General features: G+C 41.7%; 1 protein-coding gene across 8 annotated transcripts in view; it reads right to left on the bottom strand.

The window, feature by feature from the left end:
• Positions 1-26866, bottom strand: part of SRPK2 (SRSF protein kinase 2) — a 172452-nt gene that overhangs the window by 71105 nt on the left and 74481 nt on the right. The window contains exon 1 of one of the 8 annotated variants that reach the window (XM_073652242.1): positions 16426-16448. The exons of 6 other annotated variants lie outside the window; for them this stretch is intronic. In XM_073652242.1, the coding sequence (XP_073508343.1) occupies positions 16426-16433 (8 nt within the window). In that variant the 5' untranslated portion in view covers positions 16434-16448. Of the gene's footprint in view, positions 1-14526; positions 15146-16425; positions 16449-26866 lie in introns of those variants that run through there. One more of the 8 variants, XM_073652241.1, reaches the window with a different exon arrangement.

Genomic DNA, 26866 nt, shown 5'->3' with positions numbered 1-26866 from the left:
AATCCGACCTGCAACAAAAGAAAAACACCTTTTATTATAGTCACCTGGGGGGTGGTCCGGTCCGAGGGGCGCCTCCCTCCTTCTTTCCAAGTCGTCCTCCTTCAGTGCTTCGTGTGGATGACGCATGCTACGTCATCCATACAGTCTCCCCGGCATCGTGCTCCTGCGCCGGCATACTTCTCTGCCCTGACCAGGGCAGAGGAAAGTAATACAATGTGCATGCTCTGCCCTGCAGTACTTTCCTCGGCGCTGGTCAGGGCAAAGAAGTACGCCTGTGCAGGAGCGTGATGCCGGGGACACCATGTGGATGACTTCGCATGCGTCATTCACACGAAGCACTGAAGGAGGATGGCGTCGAAAGAAAAAGGGAGGCGCTGGACCAAGACCAGTGACACCACGCGGACCGGACCGCCCCCCAGGTGAGTATAATAAAAGTTGTTTTTCTTTTGTTGCAGGCCGGATCGGTGGCATTTACACTTCATATTAGAATGCTGTATATGAGGGCGGAAAGGTGGTGGCCGTATCTCATATGCGGCAAACCTGGTGACAGGTTCCCTTTAAGCCAGTCATATCTGCAAATGGGGAATGTGACTGGCTCAGTGAGCAGACGAGTGCAGGAGCTGCCTGCTATTTGTCCTATTTCAAAGGGGTGAGGTGTTACACCTGCGGGATACATATACCAGCATTAATGTCTGCAGGTAATGCTTTCAACCATGTTGTCATTTTCTGGTTTTAGATGTTTACTATAGCTAGATCTAATTATAAATTTTTGTTGGCCAGATGTATGGTTCATGTATTCACAATAGATTGTCACTGTTTATGGTTAATTGGTTTGTATTTGTTATTAGGCATCTATGGTTAATGAATTACATCGTACTTTATATTATATTCAGGTGCATAATGTATTGATATATACAATTGCTTTATTTGACACAAATATACTATATATTACCAATACATTTGACATTGATAATATTAATACCTTACTATGTTTTATATACCTGTCATAGCCCTACCTCCCCCACCGATTTTATGTTTTAAGGAGTTTTTTTTGTTTTCTACATTGGGGCCTCCATGTAATTTTTTATATTATATCATCAATAAAGTTGTTACTTTTTATTTAACATGTATTACATTTTTTATGGGATTATTGGTTATATGTATTGTTTAGTTCCTATCAATTTATATAATTGCTCAGTTAAGGTTTTGTAGAATTTATTGTTATTTACATGCACAAGTCTGGTCCGTAAATTAGACCAGAATAGTCCATATCGTGATTTTTTTTTCCCATGCACAACATTGGTCCATGAAGAAAATCAGCCATTTGCATTGAAGCACACAGACCGCACAAAGCACATATAATACGCTTGTCTGAACAAGCCCTTAAAGCTCAAGGATGTCCAGTTAGGACAACAGGTGTACAAAAATAGCAGACCTGGAGACCCTCATTAGGCCCCCTGCTTCCTTAAAAACAAAACATTGTTATTTGTGTTTTGGGGTGAAGATGGGCATCAGCGTAAAAAGTAGTGGACAACTTCTTTAAGTAAAATAGGTTGTGTTTTTTTAAAAAATATGCAGAAAAAAAAAAAAAACTCACCAAAAATTCAACAAGGGAACGTAGCCTTAGGGCTCAGAGGTCCATGCCAATCAGTCCGAGCCCAGACTGCTAATGCACGGACTGGCCGAGGCAATCCAGCCCGAGAGTGACTGCCTCATATAAACATATGAAACAGTCACGCTCAGGAGACCTGCGGCCAGTTTGTGCACTGCGGTCCGGTCTCAGACCAAAACTCACAGACTTCTAAATCAGCCTTTAGATGCACTGATTGGGATCAGTCATAACTGGAGTTATCCTGATTGCAGCAGGTCGCCGGCTGTCCTGTGGTCATTGATCACAATACAGTACACATGGAACTCCTGGAACTCCATCTCATACTCTCATTTTGCATTGGGGGGGTCAAAGGAGTTTCTGGTATTTTAAATAATTAGGAATAAGAGCAGGAAAAGGTGTTACATGTGTAGATACACAAAATGAAGAAGGGAAAAAAAAAAAAACACAACACACAGTACTCACCTGTCCAATCCTCTCTGCTCCAGCACCAGAACTCCTGAGGGTCTACTTTTCTGCAGTGATGAGGACACCTGTACTTCAGCAAAGCATCACTGTTGAGGCCAGTGACTGGCGGCTCTGGAGGCCACACACATGGACTGCATGTCATTGCTGCAGGTAAGTAAACAGACTGGCAGGGAACACCAACGCATTGGCTCTGAAATAACGGGGCATTAAAGAGGTGATAGTTGGTACTTTTTTTTTAAAATTTTATTTGATCACTTTTACCAATTTATTTTCTAATACGGGACAAAGCCGTCAAATAAGTGGTAAAAATGCTAAACACACTACTCAAAAGAATTAAAGGGACACATGTGTCAGAGTATAACCCCAATAAGGGTACAGTCAGGAGAGGTGGCAGAGCAGTTGAAACTCCACCTACCTGTGTTGGTCCAATGGCAGCTCGATTGTGAAATAAAGTCAGGCAGCAATAGGTCATAGCAGTGAAAGGAGTTTAGGCTGCACCATCAAGAAGAACCCTTAAAGTTCAGGGATATCGAGCCGTATATTTAGGAAGAATAAGCGATTGTTTATCATGTTCATCTGCTCTGGTGCAAATGAAAGGGACTACTGGAGTACTGGAGAGGAAGAAGCAAGGCAATCTACAAAATAAGAATGGTTCTGCAGATGTTGGCCACTGACTGGTACCTCTCTAGTTTTGCCAGCATTCTTGTCACTACTGGTAGTGAGAAAGTACTTGCTGCCCACTCGTGTTACACAGGTAGTCCATCTCCTCCAGGATGGCACATCCATACGTGTCGTAGCTAGAAGGTCTGCTATGTTTCTCAGCTCTGCCTCAAGAGAATGAAGCAGATACCAGGAGAGTTACACGAAGTAAGCCAGACGGCACTGTAGAAGGCCATTAAACCCGCAGCAGGACTTGTATCTACTCTTCTGTGCAGGGAAGACCAGGAGGAGCACAGCCAGAATCCTACAAAATGACCTCTGATGAGCTACGTGTGTGAAATTATCTATTCTCTTCACAGATGAGAGCAAGTTCACACTGAGCACATGTGACAGATGTCAAAAGTCTGCAGACGGCTTGGTAAAACTTTAGCTGCCTTCAACATTACCCGATATGACAGGTTTGGTGACAGGTCAGTGATGGTCTGGTGATGCTTGGTACTTGGAGGTTTGCACAAGCCATTGTCAGACCTTTGCTTTGTGCAGTGGGACGAAAGCAATAATGCCATTGACTGGGCCTCATGTTCAACAGACCTGAATCCAGTTGAGAACCTTTGGGACATTATGTATCAGTGCACCAAATGGCACCACAGACTGTTAATGAGCTCACTGACCCAGGACGGGGAGGAGATTCCCCTGAACATCATCCACGCTTTTATCAGGAGCACGTCCATGCATTGTTGCCTGGGTGCATTTGAGGGGCCATACAAATTACTGATTGACATTATGAATTGTTGTGCTGAAATTTACTCAAATTGATCTGCTTTTAACGTAACAATTTTTCTTTGATTTCTTGGGGTACTTTGGAATTTATCCCTAAATTGGTTAATGACCGTATAAGTCATTGAAAGCAAAATGACATTTTTTGAGCACTGTATATGAATGAATAAAAGTACAATTTTCATTGAAGAAATCAATTTGATTCTGAGAGATCTTCTAATTTGTGATCTTCAGCTTTTCAGAGTGTTTAGTAAGAACAAAGGAATCCCAGAAAGCTACCACCTTTGCCATTTGACAAGGTTTTTAATGTTGATAAATGCACTTGGATATTTAGGAATTACATCAGAGTTGAGATTTTGACCAATTTCAAGAGACAAAGGGTTTATGCCAACTGGAATAAAACACTTTGGAAAGTCACTAAACTTTTGTGCAATGCAAAGTTGAGCAAAATTTTTGCGACACCAGTCCCGGCCAGCTTCACCACAGTTGGAGGAGAATGTTCAGTTGCGGTTTACCTTACGCCAGAAGTCTTACTCCAGTCACTGACTGGATTAAGAGTTCAGGGAAGGCGCATGCCACTTTTAAAATGAGCCAAATGCAGTAAATGGTTCGTGCCTCTTAATGAATCAGGCCCCTTACGCCACCACGTCCCATCATTAAGACAGACTTGTACAACACCAGTCAATGAATCAGGGCCAAAATGTTAAGAATGTTAACAAAAGTTACATATGGTACACATTACCAGCATGTTATTCAGGAATGGACTGTACTATAATCTACAAATCTATGTTACAACCATCTTAGTATGTTACAAACAAACAGTTTTACTGTTCAGGTTTAACAGCACTTCACTCCAGGGTGATTTTCTGCTTTCGTTTTTTTTTCTTCCTTTTCTTTCAAGAGATATAACATTTGTATTTTACTATCGACATAGCCAAATGAGAGCTTGTTTTCTTGTAGTACAAGTTGTAGCTTTGAATGATAAATTAATTTTACCATATAATGTGCTTAAAAAAAAAAAAAAAAAAAATTACCAGGCCTGGCAATATGATTCTCCTGGTCAGTAGGATTATATCAATATCAAATTTGCATTTTTTTTTTTAATTTCAGTACTAAACAAAAAAAATTTAGTTTGAGGAAAAATAATTCAATAATTTTGGTTTGTGTCACCATTTTCAGAGACTTGTAACTTTGTTTTTTGTCTGTTGAGGAAGCTAAATTACAACTTATTTGTTTAGCTGCAGAGCTGATGATTTTATTGACACCAATCTGGGGTATAAGATGATGTTTAGATCAATTTTTTTTTTTTTTTTTAGGAAGGTGTGTGGAACAACAAACCAGAATGAGAAATTTTTCTCCCCTCACGTGATTAATTCTATATTATGATAGACCAGACTTTTACAGATGCCGCAATACCCAGGTTTATTTTATTTATTTCATTATTTTTAACAGGGAAAAGGGGTTGGTTTGAATTTTTAGGTTTTTCTCTATTTTTTTTTTTTTAAAAACTGTTTACACTTTCATTTCTATATCCCTCAGGAAACATGAAAGTATGATCTTTTCATCAGGTGTTTGTTCTATATACTGCAATAAAACAGTATTGTAGAATGTAAGGTTAATCACAGTCTACTACAAAGCTTACCTTTTCACTCGGCTTTACAGGAGTACCAAGATGGTAAGCGGGAGCCTCCAGCAAGCCCGGGCTGCCATAGTACCCCTTCGTATTACATCACAGTGGGCCAATAAGAGTCGATAAGTGCACCTGTGACCACTGCATTTAAATGCCACTCTCTAAGATTGACGGCAGCATCTAAGTGGATAAGATCACTGGCAGCTGTTAGTCATAGTTGGCTATGTAAGGGTACGTTCCCATGCTCAGGATTTGAAGTGGTTTGGATGCTGTGTATTTATGCAACGTCAAAAACGCAGCGACCAAATGTTACAGCATAGTGGATGGGATTTCTAGAAATCCCATGTCTACTGTGTGTCTCTGGGCACCTGCGGATCACTTCCGGAAACGGACATGCGGCGCGTCTTTCAGATCTGCAGCATGTCAATTTCTCTTGCGGGTCCACATGCAGATTTTCCCCATAGACTTGCGGGTCCACATGCAGATTTTCCCCATAGACTTGCTTAAATTAGGAAAATCCGCCTGTGTAAAAACTGTAAAATGTGTGTCCGCTAATTTGCATAATAGGTGCGGACATTCTGCTGCATCAAAACCGCAGCAAATCCTGAATGTTGGAACGTACCCGTAGGCGGCCAGCATCTACCGTCTGGGGAGCAGGATCAGATCTAGAGCCCCCTCCACACCTGTGGACCAGAGTGCAGATATATAGTTCTGCTCATTTGTGCTCAGTGGTTTAAGTGTAACAGTTGTTTCATTTTTCAGGATATGTTGACATGTGTATATGTGGAATACCAGTATTTCTAACTATTATATGAGTTGTATTCTGCACTTTTAAAGCAAACCTGTCAGCAAGATTTTGTAAAGACATGACTGTAATTATTGATTACATGGATACCTTTGGTGAAGAAATCCACTTTGTGGTTCTTTAATCACCTTTTGAAGTTTTCTGCTAATTAGATTTTGGTGCACAGGGGCCGGACTGTGCACAGGGTCTTCTCGCCCCTGTCTGTGATTCCCAGGCCCCCTCCGGTCTGTGAATGACAAGTCACTGCTGAGATTTCATACAGAGGAGGCCGGTCATTCACAGACTGGAGGCAGCAGAGGGGCCGGGGAGTCACAGCCCGGGAGGAGAAGACTCCATGCACAGTACGGCCCCTGTGCACTGAAATCTAAGTAGCAGAAAAGTTCAACTTTCCTTTTTGTAATTTTTAAAATGGAAAAAATTACAATATATATTGTTTTTGCCTAAAATACAAAGGAAATGTGTCATCTTTAACTTTAGGCCTTTTAGAGATCATTTCATCTTCAATTTGCTTAACTGTTCACAATAACAGTAATTTTGACCAGGGGTGAGGAAACTTTTACATGTCTCTGTAGAACAGTGATGATTTATAAAACTGTCTGAAATAAAAACTTTTCTTTTATAGACTTCTTAAAATTTTAAAATGTCACTGTCATTGGTTGCTATTGGCAACCAAAACAGTTTATCACCGACTTTAAGCTGTACTTTCGTATACATTAAAATAACATTATGCCAACACGTGGCCCCAATGGGTATGGAGCTCAATTAATATCTCTAAAGTATATATCAGGAGCTTTTTCTAGCTTTCAGGTTAAAAATATTACTTGAAATCAATGTGCACTAAGACCTACAAGTAAGTAAATAGGACTTTTCCTAACACTGTACATTTATTAGGGTTAGTGGTATTTTTTGACAGCTGTCGGATGCCCCATTTTCCATGGTTTGCCATGATGTGAACATGAAAAGCTGTTTGAAAGGTTTGAAAATGTGTTTGGGGTTTTCGCCTATAAGTAGTTTTTGGAATATTTTCTCATGCTCTAAAACTGCATTTTTATTATGGTGTGGAGCCATATAAAGATCAGAATGTGGGGCAGAATGCCTCTGCATACTAACATGGTAAGAATGCCCACAGTAATTTTTCAGCAGAGTTGTGAGAAAATCTATAATATATTTATAATATATATTTATGACATAACAAATCACTTAACGACTCTTAAAAAAAAATTAAAAAAAAAATGGCAGGAAAATGGTTTGCTCGTTGGTACTTCCAGCAAGACACATTAGTGGTAATAGGTTGGTAGGAAAACCAAAGAGATAGATGAGCAGGCTGCTATGACCTGAATACATTCTCACATATACAAACTTACAGGTTTCGTTTCCTTTTTTCACAAAAATATGCAATTTAAATCAGGGCTGTGGAGTTGGAGTCAGTGTCCATTTCGGTGGAGTCGGTATAAAATGGACAGACTCCAACTCCTAAAATATATAATAAATTGGGTACAGTAGTTCAATGCAGTTTATGGGGAATATTTTTTTCTTAAGAATTTGGGAAAGTTATGAAATGTCCTATAAATGTCTGTCCTATTCCTGATCTAAGGGTCTAGACTTTTAGCTGAGATGAATCTGTGCTACAGTAAATTTATCACTTAAACATGAGCCATGTATGAGGGAGTCGGAGTTGTGGAGTCGGTGTTATGGAAATTGAGTCGGAGTTTGACGGTTGGCTTACCGACTCCACAGCCCTGATTTAAATATATGGTGTTCATCTCTTATATCTCACGTATATAGTGATGACACTAGTAAAGGACCCTGACAGTGACTCCAGAGTTATAGCATTTACAGTGCCCACACTGTTACAGTGCCCCATAGTATGGCAACAGTATTGTCTTTAAGTGGCAGTTATTGTGGCTCTTAAGATTAAACTGCACCTCTCAATTCGACCGTGGAGATTGTAGGGCAGTCTCATAGTAGTTACTGTACCTAACCATTACTATGCCCTCACAGTGACCCAATACTTTTAATGCACCAACAGTGCGGTCACACCAATCACTCTAGCTTCTTACAACCACCACACTCCTCTGCACCCGCTGTTGGTAGGAAGCTAGACGTAAGAAGTATTTACCGGTAGCTTTCGGGTATACATATTTTAAGAAATATTTCGACAGCCGCTGTGTTCTCTCTTTGCCATGAAGGAGTGTTCTGTGACCACTATTGCTGCGACAGACAAGAGCGGGTTGCTTTCAGTGACTGACTGGTTCCATTAATTGATTAGAATGGGTAGCCCACGGCTACAGAATGCCTACAGGGATGATGAAAAGATGCCACCGACATATTTTTCTGTTGCCATGGTAGCTGGGGTTTGGACACTCTTAATTACATATTCAGAGAGGGCAATGGGCACATGTATACTATTAACACTTCCTTACATTAAAAAAAAAAATAAAAAAATAAAGTAACAAATAGAAGCAAACTAATCAAATCAAGATAGTACAAAATAAATAAATAAAAAATCTCCACTGCACTTTGAATAGGATTCATATGGTCACCTGTCATATTTCTGATTGAAATAAATCTATCTGGCAGATTAAAGGGAAACTGTCAGTAAGAACAACCCTCCTAAGCCATCTACTGTATATGGGCATGCAGGTCATAGGAAGTTGTATAAAATGACACCTTGGTATTTGCAATCAGATGTCTTATTCCAGAGAGATCCATGTTTTTTCTTATATGTATATGTAAAAGGAGCTGTTAAGATCATTGGGCCCGACTCTCTCACCTAAGATCTCAATGAGAATCTGCCACCAGAGCTAATTTTAACCTCTTCACCACCTTGCGATTTTCAGTTTTTTTGCTCTCCCTTCCTCTCAGAGTCATAACTTTTTTTATTTTTCCATCAATATAGCAGCATGAGGGCTTATTTTTTGCGGAACGAGTTTTACTTTTGAATGACACCATTGATTTTACCATATAGTGTACTGGAAACCAGGAATAAAAATTCCAAGTGTGGTGAAAAATGCAAAAAAAAGTGAACTTCCATAACTGTTTTTTTGATTTACCATGTTCGCTAATTGCTAAAACTGACCTGCCATTATGATTCTCCAGGTCAGTATGAGTATGCAGATACCAAACATGTATAGGTTCTTTTTTATTTAAGTGGTGAAAAAAAAATCCAAAAAGTTTGAAAGAAAAAAGAAAAGAAAAATGTCACCATTTTCCGAGACCCGTAGCGTCTCAATTTTTCATGATGGGTGAGGGCTTATTTTTTGTGAGACAAGCTGACGTTTTTATTGATACCATTATTGATACCATTTTGGGGTAGATATGATGCTTTGATTGCCTGTTATTTCATTTTTTTGAGGCGACCAAGAAAACTTAATTCTGGAGATTTGATTCTTTTTCTCGATACACCATTTACCAATAGGATTCATTTACTTTATAACTTTTTATTTTGATAGATCGGAAATTTCTGAATGCAGTGATACCAAATATGTGTATTTTTTGGAATGGGGCAAAAAGGGGGGTGATTTGAACATATATATATATATATTTAATTTGACCTTTTACTTGTTTCAAAAGTCCCCTAAGGAGACTTGAAGCTGCGATTGTCTGATCGCTTGTGCTACACATAGCAGGGCTTCAGATTCACAATGACAGGCACAGGAGTCTTCTGCAGACCCCTGGGTGTCATGACAACCCACTGGCGCCCCACGATCACGTGACAAGGGCGCCAATGGGCGTGTCTTATGACGCGCTTCCAGATCGCGAGAGTTAAATGCTGATGTCAGAGATTGACAGCGGCATTTAACATGTTAACAGCTACGGCTGGATGGTGGATTCACCCGTGGCTGTTAGAGGCACATAACAGCTGATCAGATCAGCTGTCATGTGCAGGGAAAGATGCGGGCTCAGCGCCAGAGCCCCCATCAAATGCAGTGAGACTACCTTGGATGTACCTATACGTCGAAGGTCGTAAAGGGGTTAAATGTAAGGGAGTATTACCAGTGTGAGATACATATTGACAGTCTGCTCTTCCGAATTTACTGTGCAGCTGTGTAGGAGCAAAAATAACAGTACAGCAGAACTGAACATTACACACACATTTGCAGTTGTAGCTCAACTCTCTCTTCTCAGCTGTGCTCCCCACACTGGCTACCTGTGAGATGGAAGCTGAAGAAGTGTTAGGACCCATTTGAAATTCACTTTTTCTCAGACGAGCAATATTCATGTTTTTCATGAATAGAACTCGTACCTGGGGCTGTTTACAATTCCATGTATTTTTGACGACTGACTGGTTCGCATAAAATCACAGACATATTCAAGTTTGATCGGAGTCTTGAATCAAACTCGCCAAACTAAGACTATGAGTCTGTGAAAAAAAAAAAAAAATCGGACAGCACTTGAATGTCATCTGTGAGCTGTCCCTTTTTCACAGACTTTTTTCTTTTCATGAGAAGCTTGGGAAACTCAGTTTTTTTTCATCTGAGATAAACTGATGAAACTCTGACCAAAACTAACGTTCTAACCAAACTCTGCTAAAACGCAGATTAAAAACAATAATTAAACGCGGACCGATTTTTGGATACGAGAAAAATCACTGACATTTGACAGGCCCTTATCTGTAATCAGTCACAGGTCTACAGCACTGTGACAGGAGAGCTACAGTTGCAGATGTATTTGAATTGAGAAAGAGTTCAACTCTGCTGTACTGTGTTCGTTATAATTACACACAGCTCTGCAGTAAGGTCAGGAAAGCAGACTGTCAATTACAGGTCACTTGTTTTCATTTACAACAAGTTTTGGAGGCAGATTTTCAGGGAGATCTATGCGCTGCCCAGAGATCTTAAAGGGGTTGTTCAGAACTATATATATATTTTTTTTTACCATGAGCTTAAGGCTGTGTGCCCATGATGCGTTTTTGGTGCGTATTTGCAGCGCGTAAACGCTCCAAAACGCATTGCATACTTTATCCCATGACTTCCTATGACATTCTGCAAGTTCTGTGCACATGGTCAGGATTTTTTCTGCACAGATTTTACTCGCAGAAAAAATACGGACATGACTAATTCTTGTGCGTTTCTGCATGCGTATTTGCCTATACAATGCATTGGAAAAACGTATGGCAAATATGCATGCAAATACGCATCAAATACGTGTCAAAAACGCATGTAAAAACCGCATGCGTTTTTCTGCCAAGGAGATGCAGAAATGCTCAGGAAAATTTCTGCATCGTGGGCACTAAGCCTAAAAACTAAACAGGCAGGTAGTTGCTAATAGAGGAAACTACTTGCCTGTTCTACCCAGCACGGGTCAGAGTGGTCACCGACTACTCCAGCCGGCGATTCAGCTGCTTAACATCAACAGAGGATCACTAGGAGAATAAGACAGATAAACTGGTATATACATACAAAATAATTTTATTAAATTTCTATTCTGAAAAAGAGTAAAAAGAGACAGTATAGAAGGTGGAAGCAAGACCAAATACATACAAGTGTATATAGCCCTATAACAGGACTGTTAACAGGGGCAAGTAGTGTAAGCATACAGTCTCTAAACGATACACACATAAAAACACCATATCAGAGATACAGTGTTCCCAAAATCCCATTATTGCACTAAGCCCAAATAGCCAGAGGTGTCTCACAAGTACGTGAGTAGCTAATCCATAGACACTGATGATCAATGCATCAGAGCACAGTGGCCCAAAATTTGGCAAAAGAGCACAATGCAAACAGAGGGGGGGGACCCCAAACTGAGCAGGTGTGGATAGTGAGCGCTGAGCTGCATGAACATGAAAGCCTCCTGATGTATGTGGAGCTGTTAAACAGATTGCTTACCAGGGATAGAGAGACGGCGGTGGGGTAACAAAACGCCCGACGCGCGTTTTGCGGTACGGCTGTCCGCTTTATCAAGGGCAGGAAGTATGGCATATAGTAGATAAGGCCCATATGTGCCGAGTGTTATGTGTGCCGGGAAGCGGCCGGAAACATGCAAGTGCGTTACCGGCACCACGTGATCACGGGGGTGTGTGTTAAGTGGCGCATGCGTGCCGCCCCGACCAAAACCCCAGGCGCGTCCCCCAGCCGTCAAGCCACCTGACCGCGCACGGTGAGAGCGCAGAGTAGCATAAAGACAGGCGGGAGCGCGGCAGGGATGATCGCCGCGGGACGCATGCGCACCACACAACCCTCTGGTGCACAATCAGGAGTGTCGGATTGTGCAAGCGGAGCTTGCTATTAAAGAGATAAACACCACACATAATGCATAGAAACATCAGCTAGAATAAATAGCAACAAGGTATGAAGACATATAGTGTAGCTGAAATGTTTTTATAATTGTGTTGCTGTGTTTCTGCATTTTTAATAATTTTCCTTTTTAACTCTTTACTCTTATTCTAGTTTTCTGCAGAACTTTGAAACCGCAACATGGCCCATCACTACAAATTTTCAGCTACACTATAGCATGCGCAATGACGCACTATATTCCCCGCGCATGCGCAATGAAGCTCGAAATCACACAGCCTCACTGCGCAGGCGGCCAGACATATACAAGTGCGCCTGCGCCCCACAATATCAGCGCTTGCCGGGAGCAGGATTCAAATACGTGGGCGGCGCCAGCAGTGAGTGAATGCTGCGCCCGCCCATGACAATATGACAAGCACGCCCCTATGACTGAAAAGGCAGGTAGGATCTAAGTATATTAAACGTTATAAAATCATTATAGCTGCACCAATTTTCATGAAAACAGCTAGTTAGTGACGCATATTGCATCACTAACAACGCTATGGGGGCAGTCTAGAGGGCAGCTAGGACGTGACAGGTTCCCTTTAATAGCCCTCTATGTCTTTACTTGTACACATACTGTCCGGTGACCAGTTCATGCAGCGTTATGTGCATACCCTATTTATATTGATGGCTGGACCACACAATACAAGCACTTTTTACCATTCACCATTCGTGTCTCCCCTATTTCCTCATAGATTGTACGCTTCCGAGCAGGGCCCTCACTCCTTTTGGCATGTAATGTAAAGTGCTGCGGAATACGTTGGCGCTATAGAAATAAAAAAATATTATTATTCAACTTTCTATGACCTTCAGGCCAATGTAGATGGCCTAGGGGGTTGATTCTACTGAGACTCCCTTTAAAGGGGTACTTTTAATTATTAAGGGTATGTTTACACATTTTTAAGGCCTGATTTTGTGAATCCATGGCAAAAATTGATTTTGCACATGGATTTTGTTGTGCATTTGTAACAGATTTCACCTTATGCATTTCCAAAGGGTGAAATGTGTGGTGAAAAACTGCAAAATGAATTAACATGCTGCCGATTTAAAATCCACAACACGTCAATTTCCATGCAGATTTGTTTTTTTTACCTTACAGTAGGTGGGTGACATTTGCTAAATTCACTTTTACTTTATTGCTAATGTTAAGCTGTAGATTAAACTGCTGAAACTCTGACAAATTTGAAAACATTATTTGTCCTTTGAAAAACAATAAAACAAACAAACAAAAAACAAACCTTAACTTTTTTTTGTTATTCGGATGTCCATCATTTCCAGGTCTATGAATGCACCCAGCACTGTAAACAATGCATACACCTACAGTGTAAATCAAATATTCAGATTTTTAAACATAAAACCTGAATGCTTTGTAAACTTCACAAATCATCAATTAGGTAGTGACGCAATGAATTTCTATTTTAGTATCCGGTATAGAATACAGGAAAAATAAAACGTACATGTATCTGGACGTAGCTATGGCAACCACAATCGAAAACATCCATTGTTTAGATTACCGGTTGCATTCAGAAAGAAGAAAAAAAATGGGTGGGAGGGTGGGAAACAAAGCAGAATAAAAATAATATTTATGCTCCAAAGGAATATTATTTTAGAATTAGACAACCTTGTAAAATAACAGAAAAATGATTAAATGTTCCATTATATAATTAACCAGCGAACCTTCAGTATCTCATTTATCATTCAAGTCACCTGCTGTTTTGCCCAAGATGTCAGAGCCTCAGTTTTCAATGATACTTTTTGGGTCAAATACTATTGTATAGTAGTTTCCATGATATAAGAGTATAAGTAATGAGATGATCTAGAACATGAAATATTTTTGAGATTCATCGGATGAGCCTGCCGAATGTCTCAGGAGGGAAATATTTATCACGTACGTGCGGAGGTAAGGAAATGCTTGCGGTGTATGTGGTAAACACTCACAGACTTGTCAAACAGCATCCATGCTGATGTATGTGAGCAACCTATCCATCTCAGCATTTCAATGCAATTTGTAATGGGCACTCCCTGCATGCCGCCTGCATTTCATGTAGTTCAGCATCTGAGACAGACAGAGGGTACAGCAAGAGACGTGCGGCCAAGACAGTCGACGATCACACAATGAATACCAATCATCACACAAATCCCAATATCTATTTTCGTACAATCCCAATTCTACACTGCCCGACACTAGCAGTCAGCTCAAAACAAAATCAATGCCAATTCATCCATTCAATGCCAAATAGGTGCCAGTCTCCAGCCCTCCGTACAACGTAAATTTCCCAGGCCTTAGCTGGACGTGTACCTTTCTGAAGAGGACGACTTCTCGGAGTTAACTGACATCAGCAGCTCAATCTTCTCCTTGGTTTCTGGAAAAATCAGAAAATAATCCCCACCACGATTGTCTGCTGTGTCTTGACTTGCCAAAGGAAGCACAGGGATCCGTGTAATGAGAAGCCGGAGTGTAATCCTGTCTGGGGGGACGGAGAAGGCCACTGAACTGATGGCACCTTCACACCACAAAAAAAAAAAAAGAAAAAAAAAAAAAAAGAAAAAAAACGGCAAATTCACTGGTGCTCTTCAGAAAAAGAAAGCTCCAGAGGCATCAGGCCTGGCTGAACTATACACATGACTGTTTATGAAAGCAGGAAGTACCATTCCTTTCCAGCACAGGGGTGTTCCTAAGCACAGAATGAAAGGGCTGCAATAAGCAGCAGCAGCTCTGTGATAACTGAATGGCTGGAGATGTGAGCAGGGTAGATGTCATCTCTCCCTCGCCAGCTCCTTTTTCCCACGGTCATACAAAATGCTCTTAGGAAAATGTAGGAATCAATCCAATGGGATAATACAATATATTCCAGAAACAGAATATCCTTGATGGAGGTTAAGCCAAGCCGACTCCTCCATGGGCTGGTTTATCTAAGGAAGCTTTTATATGTAGGATGTCTCCACGATCATCGTGCATCTTACATTTCCGGTGGCCACCCCTCACACAAACATACAATGCTCAGAGCCAAGGAGCAACAACACCCATCATCAGCACAGCGTACATGCTATATACCAGTGGACAGAGAAAAATGCCCAATCGCAGGGGCACAGGATTGCCAGGGACAGGAGGCGGGTAAAAACAGTGCACTGTCATTTTAATTTTCGTCCCCAAAGTGCTCAAGGTTTCCATAAAGAAAAAGCAACACTTCCATTTTATTGTGCAGCCTGCAGTAAAGCACATCCTTCACATTGTGAGATACATTAGCTTCAGGCCAATGACAGTGACTAATTCACAGCAGACAGAAGGAAAAGATATTCAAAGCCCATGCCGTGCACACGATAAAAAGCAATTAAAGTGGGATTTACATATGGAGAATTTTTCTATTTCCGCGATGCATCCCAAATGCGAAATAGAAGAGGTGAAGGTTTTACGAAAATAAGAAAAGGATTCAGCAGATAAAAATATAATATGGCATAATAAAAAAATGTAATATACATGATATGATTGGTCAGAACGGAACCATAGAAACCACCTCCGATCGCTTGTATAAAGGAGTCATGGCGCGCTCTGTACTACAGCGCCTTCCTTTTACCATGCAGCATGGCCATCGAGGCAATGTATTAGCACTGCTTCATTGTGCCCAACCTTTGGTTAGATCCCAACCAATCTGCAAGTGATGGCATATTTTATTGATAAGATGTCATTTGCAATATGTGCAAATAAAATATAAAAACTGAAAATCACGAAAAAATAAATAAAACAGCAACAATATCACATGCATTTTTTGGATGAAATTTTTGACCCGGTTTTAACCAGGGCTGTGGAGTCAGTAAGCCAAACCTCTGACTCCAACTCCTCAATTTCCATGACTCCGACTCCCTCATACATGGCTCATGTGTAAGTGATAAATTTACTGTAGCACAGATTCATCTCAGCTAAAAGTCTAGACCCTTAGATCAGGAATAGGACAGACATTTATAGGACATTTCATAACTTTCCCAAATTCTTATGAAAAAATATTCCCCACAAACTGCATTGAATTACTGTACCCAATTTATTATATATTTTAGGAGTTGGAGTCGGTCCATTTTATACCGACTCCACAGCCCTGGTTTTAACGGCGCCTAAGCTGTACCATCTGACTACACCCCCAAAGGTTGTCTGACTCTGCAGTAGATCATTTTTCTAAGCATACAAATCTTATACTTTTCTTACCAAGTCATTGCTCATATTCTTCAACAGCATAAACCTGCCAACATCAGAGACATTTGCTGGAGCTTGCATGTATTGGTTAAGAAAAGCAGGAACAGCACACTGCTGTGATGACTTAGTAGTGAATCATAAACCTGCTACCTACATACACACCTACATGCCTGAGCTTCTTGAAAGGCAACCTACATAGCACTCATGCTAAAAGAGAACAGATTAAATATCTAATTATAAAAGGTCTTGTTTATATGCCGAACAATGCTCTAAAGAATGAAAGGGAACATTTAAGGAGGGTACAAAATACTTTAACAGAAAAAGCTTTACCTCCCCAATAGGTAAATATATCATGGCACATAATATACTGATTATATACAACACTACGAAAAACCCCACAGAAAAAGAGAAGGCGCCCAAAAGGGCAGAGCTGCTTTGCAGCAGGAATGAGCTGAGATAAGAGGTAATGTACTCACCTTGCTTCAAGCTCAGGTGTTTAGGTAAAGATCGCTGGTGTGGTTTCGTCTGTATACACTCCGAAGGAAAAGTTATGAAATTATAGAAATCACAGGATTGATAGACATGTTATAATATGTAATAAATATAAAAAAAGAAGGAATTGCACTCGGACTAATGATATTCAATGAGGTAGTGCAGATTTTCTTATTTTTCCTCAGCTGTATTTGGCATGAGTAAAAAAAATATCACAACATGCTGTAATTTGACTCCGAAATCGGATGGGTGCAAGACAAAAAAAAACAAAACAGGTGCCATGCAGACCATCAGTATGGCAACTGATTTTTACAGATACATTGCAATAATAATAATAATGAGTAAAAACAGGGACTGCACATAAATGTCATGTGAGAAAAAAATTGGCCCACTTTTCTCTTTCTGGATGAGACTGGGACAGGTTTTTGTATACACTTGTGTGACCATGGCCTTATTCGCCTTTCCATGCTATCAATGAGGTTATTCATGGTTGTCTGAGTACAGCTCTACCACGCTAAAAACACTTGGGCACGCAAATCAAGATCCACTGCTGGCAGCTCAGTTTCCAATTGCTGATCAATGATGTCCAAGATGTGCTTTAGAGACGCTGTGGGACTAACAACTCAGTGTTAGAGAAAAGTAAGACGGCTGCATAACTAGGACGAAGATTGCAACGCAATGCCGGACTTGCCATTGGCTCTCCTAAACATAGTGTGATGACTGCATAGAAATACATGCCGTCACACTTGGGTCAGGAGAGCTGACGGCCAGTCCGAGCATTGCGATCTTCATCAGAGTTTTACCGTTGTCTCACTCTTCACTTTGGTCAGATGCAGACGACCATTTTCTTTGCATCTGAGAAAAACAGCCCGATTGTGCTAATTAGACTCTGATCAGAGTGGGATCAGATTTTCTCGATGGAGAGAAGAAAAAAAAAAAAAAAAAGCTTCTTCACCTTTTCTATTATATTCAGTCTGTGAAAATCATGAATGGGCGAGTGCCATTCAATCCTTGGATGCAAATCATACATGCTCTGATTTTTTTTCCTCAGGTCACGCGAAAAAAGACAGACATGTACACAGCCCCATAGAATAACATCGGTACGAGTGCTATCCGTCAAAACCCTTACATTGATTTGGTCATGGAATTAATGGTATGGCCATTCAAGTGTCCCAGGAGCCATTCTTCAACACAACTGTGAGCAGCCAAACTTGCCTCCCCTTTAGTACATCTGAGACATCAATGATTCACAATTGCAAAAGGAGCTGCCAGCAGCGGATCTTGATATGCGTGCCCGAGTGCCTTCAGCATAGCAAGACATTCCTCAGACATTAATAACCTCACTGATAGCATGCCAAGGTGTATAACTCCATGTATTTCTGAGCATGCCGCTGATACTAGAGCCTGAATAAATCGAGGCGTTTCAAATTTTTTTTCTACTTTTCCATCATTTACATATCATTAACACATCCATCGATTCTTTGAATTCCATAATTCCAAGACTTTTCTTGCTTGGTTTCAAAATTTCAATGTTGAGGAGTGTATATAACCCATCTTGCCGAACAAAAAGATGTAGCAAAATTGATGGAGAGTACTATTATATAATACATTATTAGATTCACATTTAATTTTTTTTTCCAGTAATGGTGCTACAATTCAAAAAGGTTATAGAAAATAAACTGCTCGGAAGGTTCATTTCCGGATAATTGTGCAGTGTAATGAGCTGCTGATCACCTGATGAATGAACAAAGTGCTCGCTTCTGGGGTGAAATAAACTTTTGACTTGTTTAAAAAAAATCCTCGTTGTCGACAGTACTGTACATTCTTCTGTGTAAATAGGACATGTGTTGCCAAGAACAATCACAGCCTATGCGCACAGAAGGATCTATTACTAATTATTCTGTGTGCAACACAAGTGTGGGATGGCTTCTAAGTAGCATATAGTCGCTTACGGATGCTGGTCAACCACTATTAAAAGGGTCTTTAGACAATTCTTTGCTTCAAGAGCACCAAAATCTAACTTTTTGCATGTTAAAACACAATTTGTAACACTTTCCTTAGAAAAACATTCCCTGCACCATAATCACTTGATGGCCTATTACATGTTTACCACCCCACCGGAACAACCCCATCCTAACTTCCTACTGCAATGGAAAGCAGACCTGGGAAGTTCTCTTACTACAAAAAAAAGACAGCAGATTTTATGATTACTCCAATCATCAAATAGATCATGCTTTCAGGAAGTGGGGTATAAATTTGGTACAGAGTGCATAATCATCTACATCAGGGGTCCTCAAACTTTTTAAACAGGGGGCCAGTTCACTGTCCCTCAGACCATTGGAGGGCCGGAATATAATTAAAAAAAACAACAAAACTATGAACAAATTCCTATGCACACTGCACATATCTTATTTTGAAGTAAAAAAAACAATACAGGAACGTATTGTACCCAATAGGCAGCATAGGTCCTCAATGGGCAGGTAAATGTCCCCAATAGGCAGCATAGGTCCTCAATAGGTAGGCTGTTTCCCCCTTATAATGCCCTATGCAGGCTGTTCCCTCCTTATAATGCTCCATGCAGGCTGTTCCCCCCTTATAATGCCCCATGCAGGATGTCCCTTTCTCCCACCATATAATGCCCCATGCAAGATATCACTCCCCTGTTTTTATAATGCCCTATGCAGGATGTCACCCCCCCATATAATGCCCCATGCAGGATGTCACCCCCCCATATAATGCCCCATGCTGGATGTCACCCCCATATAATTCCCCATGCAGCATGTCACCCCCCCATATAATGCCCCATGCAGGATATCACTCCCCTGTCAATATAATGCCCCATGCTGGATGTCACCCCCCGATATAATGCCCCATGCAGGATATCACTCCCCTGTCTTTATAATGCCCCATTCAGGATGTCACCCCCCCATATAATGCCCCATGCTGGATGTCACCCCCATATAATGCCCCATGCAGCATGTCACCCCCCCATATAATGCCCCATGCAGGATATCACTCCCCTGTCGTTATAATGCACCATGCAGGATATCACCCCCTCTCTTTATAATGCCCCATGCAGCATGTCACTCCCCCATATAATGCCCCATGCAGGATGTCACCCCCCCCATATTATGTCCCATCCCTCCATACATTAAAAAAAAAAATCAAAATACTCACCTCACTTCTGACCTGCTGCCGCTGCTCGGGTCCAGACTCCAGCGTCGCCGGCGTCTTCCCGCTCTGCGCTGCCTGTGACGGCTCAGGGGAGGGCGCGGTGGAAAGACGTCATCGCACCCTCAGACCTGAGACGTCACAGGGAGCGCACAGCAGGAAGACAGCGGATCTGCAGAGGCACGGGGAGAGGTAAGTATCCGGCTGCCGGGGCCCTGAGCAAGCAGGAGGGAGAAGGGCGGGCGCTGGCACCGCTCTCCTCCGCCCACAGCCCGGCGGGCCAGATAAAAATCCTCCGCGGGCCGCATGTGGCCCGTGGGCCGTAGTTTGAGGACCCCTGATCTACATGCTCTAACTTCTTGGAGAGCTTGTGAACCTGAGGGCTCCTTCCTCCACATTTTTTGATCCTGAAAGATCCTAAAGCCTTTCTGGTCAACTGTCAAAAGTCATGACTAAAAAGTTGGGCCTGGCACCGTTCCTTCTCTACCACTGTGGGATTCCCATCTCCACCTTCAAGCGATCCTCCTTACTGCACTTCTAGGTGATGGCCGCTGGAGAATGCATTCTCCCAAGTTGGAAAATGTGGCTTGCAAAGGTGAACGACTTTATGCATATGGAAGACCTCACATCATCAATACATGATAGAAATCAATACATGATACATCAAAACATGGTATTACTGGATGAGTACCAATAGACTTCAGAATACTCTGAGCTATGGATTTCCGAGCATTATTTAAATTTCCTATGGGAGAAGTATACTGATCGAAACAGAAAGTGGTAAAAATTAAACCTGCTGTTTTTAAAGCACCACTTCAGCACTTTTTTTTTTCATTTCAGTGCTGGAGTGATGCCACTAATGTAAGTTCCCTGCCCCAAGTAATATACTTGTGAGCCGCAGTCTTCAGCTGCTCCCAGCGCCGTTCCAGTACAGATCCGCCATCTTGTGACGGCAACTTGTGATTGACTGGAAGTCACAGGTATCTGTCACAAGCTCTCAAATTAGTCTGAGAGCCTTGTTCTAGAAAAAACTGGAGCGATCTGGCAAGTTAGAAGCTGCAGAAGATGACCGGAGCGGTGCCAAAAACAGAAGATGATGGCGGCTGGTTTGGTAAGTATATTACTAGGAGCAGGGAACTCACATTAGTGACACCACTCCAGTGGTAAAAAAACAACAACAAAACAGCTGGAATGATGCTTTAACCCCTTAAGCCCCGCGGGTGGTTTGCACGTTAATGACCGGGCCAATTTTTACAATTCTGACCACTGTCACTTTATGAGGTAATTACTCTCGAACGCTTCAACGGATCCCCCTGATTCTGAGATTGTTTTTTCGTGACATATTGTACTTCATGATTGTGGAAAAATTTCTTCGATATCACTTGCGTTTATTTGTGAAAAAAACGGAAATTTGGCGAAAATTTTGAAAATTTTGCAATTTTCAAAATTTGAATTTTTAAGCCCTGAAATCAGAGCGATATGTCACACAAAAGAGTTAATAAATAACATTTCCCACATGTCTACTTTACATCAGCACAATTTTGGAACCAAAATTTTTTTTTGTTAGGGAGCTATAAGGGTTAAAAGTTGACCAGCGATTTCTCATTTTTCCAACAAAATTTACAAAACCATTTTTTTAGGGACCACATCACATTTGAAGGCACTTTGAGAGGTCTTTATGACAGAAAATACCCAAAAGTGACACCATTCTAAAAACTGCACCCCTCAAGGTGCTCAAAACCACATTCAAGAACTTTATTAACCCTTCAGGTGCTTCACAGGAATTTTTTGAATGTGGAAGAAAAAAATGAACATTTAACTTTTTTCACAAAAATGTTAATTTAGACCCAATTTTTTTTATTTTCACAGGGGTAACAAGAAAAAATGGACCCCAAAATTTGTTGTGCAATTTCCCCTGGGCACGCAGATACCCAATATTTGGGGAAAAAATACTGTTTGGGCGCACGGCAGGGCTCGGAAGGGAAGGAGCGCTATTTGACTTTTTGATTGTAAAATTTGCTTGAATAATTAGCGGACGCCATGTTGTGTTTGGAGAGCCCATGTGTGCCCAAACTTTGGAGCTCCCCCACAAGTGACCCCATTTTGGAAACTAGACCCCCCAAGGCACCTTTCTAGATGCATAGTGAGCACTTGGAACCCCCAGGTGCTTCACAAATTGATTCGTAACAATGAAAAAAAAAAACACTTTTTCATTTTTATGAATCAATTTGTGAAGCACCTGAGTGTTCCAAGTGCTCACAATGCATCTAGATAGGTGCCTTGGGGGGTCTAGTTTCCAAAATGGGGTCACTTGTGGGGGAGCTCCAATGTTTGGGCACACAGCGGCTCTCCAAACGCAACATGGTGTCGCTAACAATTTGAGCCGATTTTCCGTTAAATTTGTTAGAGGACACCATGTTGCATTTAGAGAGTCCCTGTGTGCCCAAACATTGGAGCTCCCCCACAAGTGACCCCATTTTGGAAACTAGACCCCCCAAGGCACCTATCTAGATGCATAGTGAGCACTTGGAACCCCCAGGTGCTTCACAAATTGATTCGTAACAATGAAAAAGTGAAAAAAAAAACACTTTTTCATTTGTATGAATCAATTTGTGAAGCACCTGAGGGTTCCAAGTGCTCACTATGCATCTAGATAGGTGCCTTGGGTGGTCTAGTTTCCAAAATGGGGTCACTTGTGGGGGAGCTCCAATATTTGGGCACACAGCGGCTCTCTAAATGCAACATGGTGTCCGCTAACAAATTTAACGCAAAATTGGCTCAAATTGTTAGCGACACCATGTTGCGTTTGGAGAGCTGCTGTGTGCCCAAACATTGGAGCTCCCCCACAAGTGACCCCATTTTGGAAACTAGACCCCCCAAGGCACCTATCTAGATGCATAGTGAGCACTTGGAACCCCCAGGTGCTTCACAAATTGATTCGTAACAATGAAAAAGTGAAAAAAAAAAACACTTTTTCATTTTTATGAATCAATTTGTGAAGCACCTGGGGGTTCCAACTGCTCACTATGCATCTAGATAGGTGCCTTGGGGGGTCTAGTTTCCAAAATGGGGTCACTTGTGGGAGAGCTCCAATGTTTGGGCACACAGGGACTCTCTAAATGCAACATGGTATCCGCTAACAAATTGAATGGAAAATCGGCTCAAATTGTTAGCGGACACCACATTGCGTTTGGAGAGCTTCTCTGTGCCCAAACTTTGGAGCTCCCCCACAAGTGACCCCATTTTGGAAACTAGACCCCCCAAGGCACCTTTCTAGATGCATAGTGAGCACTTGGAACCCCCAGGTGCTTCACAAATTGATTCGTAATAATGAAAAAGTGAAAAAAAAAACACTTTTTCATTTTTACGAATCAATTTGTGAAGCACCTAGGGGTTCCAAGTGCTCACTATGCATCTAGATAGGTGCCTTGGGGGGTCTAGTTTCCAAAATGGGGTCACTTGTGGAGGAGCTCCAATGTTTGGGCACACAGGGACTCTCCAAATGCAACATGATATCCGCTAACAATTTGAGCCGACAATTTGTTAGCGGATATCATGTTGCATTTGGAGAGTCCCTGTGTGCCCAAACATTGGAGCTCCCCCACAAGTGACCCCATTTTGGAAACTAGACCCCCCAAGGCACCTATCTAGATTCATAGTGAGCACTTGGAACCCCAGGTGCTTCACAAATTGATTCATAAAAATGAAAAAGTGTTTTTTTTTTCACTTTTTCATTTTTACGAATCAATTTGTGAAGCACCTGGGGGTTCCAAGTGCTCACTATGCATCTAGAAAGGTGCCTTGGGGGGTCTAGTTTCCAAAATGGGGTCACTTGTGGGGGAGCTCCAAAGTTTGGGCACAGAGGGGCTCTCCAAACGCAATGTGGTGTCCGCTAACAATTTGAGCCGATTTTCCATTCAATTTGTTAGCGGATACCATGTTGCATTTAGAGAGTCCCTGTGTGCCCAAACATTGGAGCTCCCCCACAAGTGACCCCATTTTGGAAACTAGACCCCCCAAGGCACCTATCTAGATTCATAGTGAGCACTTGGAACCCCAGGTGCTTCACAAATTGATTCATAAAAATGAAAAAGTGTTTTTTTTTTCACTTTTTCATTTTTACGAATCAATTTGTGAAGCACCTGGGGGTTCCAAGTGCTCACTATGCATCTAGAAAGGTGCCTTGGGGGGGGTCTAGTTTCCAAAATGGGGTCACTTGTGGGGGAGCTCCAAAGTTTGGGCACAGAGGGGCTCTCCAAACGCAATGTGGTGTCCGCTAACAATTTGAGCCGATTTTCCATTCAATTTGTTAGCGGATACCATGTTGCATTTAGAGAGTCCCTGTGTGCCCAAACATTGGAGCTCCCCCACAAGTGACCCCATTTTGGAAACTAGACCCCCCAAGGCACCTATCTAGATTCATAGTGAGCACTTGGAACCCCAGGTGCTTCACAAATTGATTCATAAAAATGAAAAAGTGTTTTATTTTCACTTTTTCATTTTTACGAATCAATTTGTGAAGCACCTGGGGGTTCTAAGTGCTCACTATGCATCTAGATAGGTGCCTTGGGGGGTCTAGTTTCCAAAATGGGGTCACTTGTGGGGGAGCTCCAATGTTTGGACACACAGGGGCTCTCCAAACGCAACATGGCGTCCGCTAACAATTTGAGCCGATTTTCCATTCAATTTGTTAGCGGACACCATGTCGCGTTTGGAGAGCCCGTGATGTGCCTAAACAGTGGAGCTCCCCCACAAGTGTCCCCATTTTGGAAACTATACCCCTCAAAGATTTTATTAAGGTGTATAGTGAACATTTTGAACCCAGAGGTTCGGCACATTATTTGTTTACATTAGGTCATCATATTGAATAAGTTTTCATTATTCTTGAGCGCAAGTGCTCGCTACTTGAGTTTGCATCGGGTACTCAGGTATGCACCATGTACAGCGTGTGCTCGAGTGACATGCTCGAGTCCCTGCTCCGCATGTTTCACGGTTATTAGACACCCAAAAAAAAACATGCGGGGATCGCTCGTGCATGGCAGGCAATCCCCGTAAAGTTTTTTGGCCGCGAAGCATATGGGGCAGAGACTCGAGCATGTCACTCAAATACCCACGATACTAAATGCATACCAGAGCACCCGATGCAAACTCAAGTAGCGAGCACTTGCTCTCAACACTAGTCGCCATATCGTCATCTTTTTTTCTTACTTTTGAAAAAAATCCCAACCCCAGCCCTAACCCTAGCACAACCCTAGCCCCAGCACAACCCTAGCCCCAGCACAACCCTAGCCCAATCCTAACTCAAGAGTTTATTTTTGACGCCGTTCCTTGTGCGGTATAAGTGATTAGACGACTTTATTCTTCGGGTCGGTGTGATTACAGCAATGCCAGAATCATATGGGGTTTTTATGACTGACAGCTGTCACACACTAAAAGACGCATTTTTTGTAAAATCTAGTTTTTGCATCGCCATATTTTGAGAGCTATAATTTTTCCAGATTTTGGCAGACAGTCATGTGACGGCTCGTTTTGTTGCGGGATGACTTGACGTTGTTATTGGTGCCATTTTCAGGCACGTGACATTTTTTGATCGCTTTCTATTCCGATTTTTGGGAGGCAGAATAAACAAAAACCAACAATTCAGGAATTGTTTTTTTTTTTTTTTTTTAATCTGTTCCGCGTGTGGTAAAATTGATGAGGCAGCTTTACTCTTCGGGTCAGTACGTTTACAGCGGTACCACATTTGTATCATTTTTCTATGTTTTGGCGCTTATACACAATAAAAGCTATTTTATAGAAAAAAATATTTTTTAGTATCGCTTTATTCTGAGAGCTATAACTTTTTTATTTTTCGGCTGATGGAGCTATATGGCGGCTTGTTTTTTGCGGGACGAGATGACGTTTTCAGCGGTATCATTTTTATTTATATGCGTCTTTTTGATCGCGTGTTATTCCACTTTTTGTTTGGCGGTATGGTGATAAAGCATTGTTTTTTGCTTGGTTTTTTTTTTTTTTTTTTTACCGTGTTCACTGAAGGGGTTAACTAGAGGGACAGTTTTATAGGTCAGGTTGTTCCGGACGCGGCGATACCAAATATGTGTACTTTTATTGTTTTTTTTTTATTTTTTTTATAATAATATTTATTGATGGGTACATTATATTTTTATTTTTGGTGTATTATTTTTTTTATTTTTTTATAATATTTTTGCACATTTTTTTTTTTTTTTTTTTTCCACTTTCACACAGTTTATACACTTTATTACTTTTTCCCACTCTGGGACTTTCACTTTTTTTTTTCTGATCGCCTGCATGGCACAGGAATGGAGCACCATCCCTATGCCATGAAGGCTGTCAGAAGTGCACAGTGTGAAGATTGCTTGGAGATGCACTGCGCATGTCCAAGCAATCTTCCTACTCTCTGGTGACCCGGATGTTGTCATGACGACATCGGGTCGTCATGGCAACACCCGGGAAGCCTTTGCAGACTGCGCTGGAAGCCGGAAGAGGAGGTGAGTATCGCCGATCACCTCCCCTTGCCCCCGCAATGCCGCGATCGACTTCGATCGCAGCATCGCGGGGGTTAATGTGCTGGGAGCGGTGCGTGACCGCTCCCTGCACATAGTACCGGGTGTCAGCTGTGACAATCAGCTGACACCCGGCGGCGATCGCGCCCGCACAGCCTGTGTGCGGGCGCGATCGCGATGACGTACTAATACGGGTCTGGCTCTTAAGTCCCAGGGCACAGACGCGTATTAGTACGTCAGATGTTATTAAGGGGTTAAAGATGATA

The sequence above is a fragment of the Phyllobates terribilis genome, unplaced genomic scaffold, assembly GCF_046119375.1.
Source record: "Phyllobates terribilis strain yellow unplaced genomic scaffold, ASM4611937v1 Scaffold_11__3_contigs__length_659146591, whole genome shotgun sequence".
NCBI lineage: Eukaryota > Metazoa > Chordata > Amphibia > Anura > Dendrobatidae > Phyllobates > Phyllobates terribilis.
This window is presented reverse-complemented; position numbering and strand designations above follow the sequence as displayed.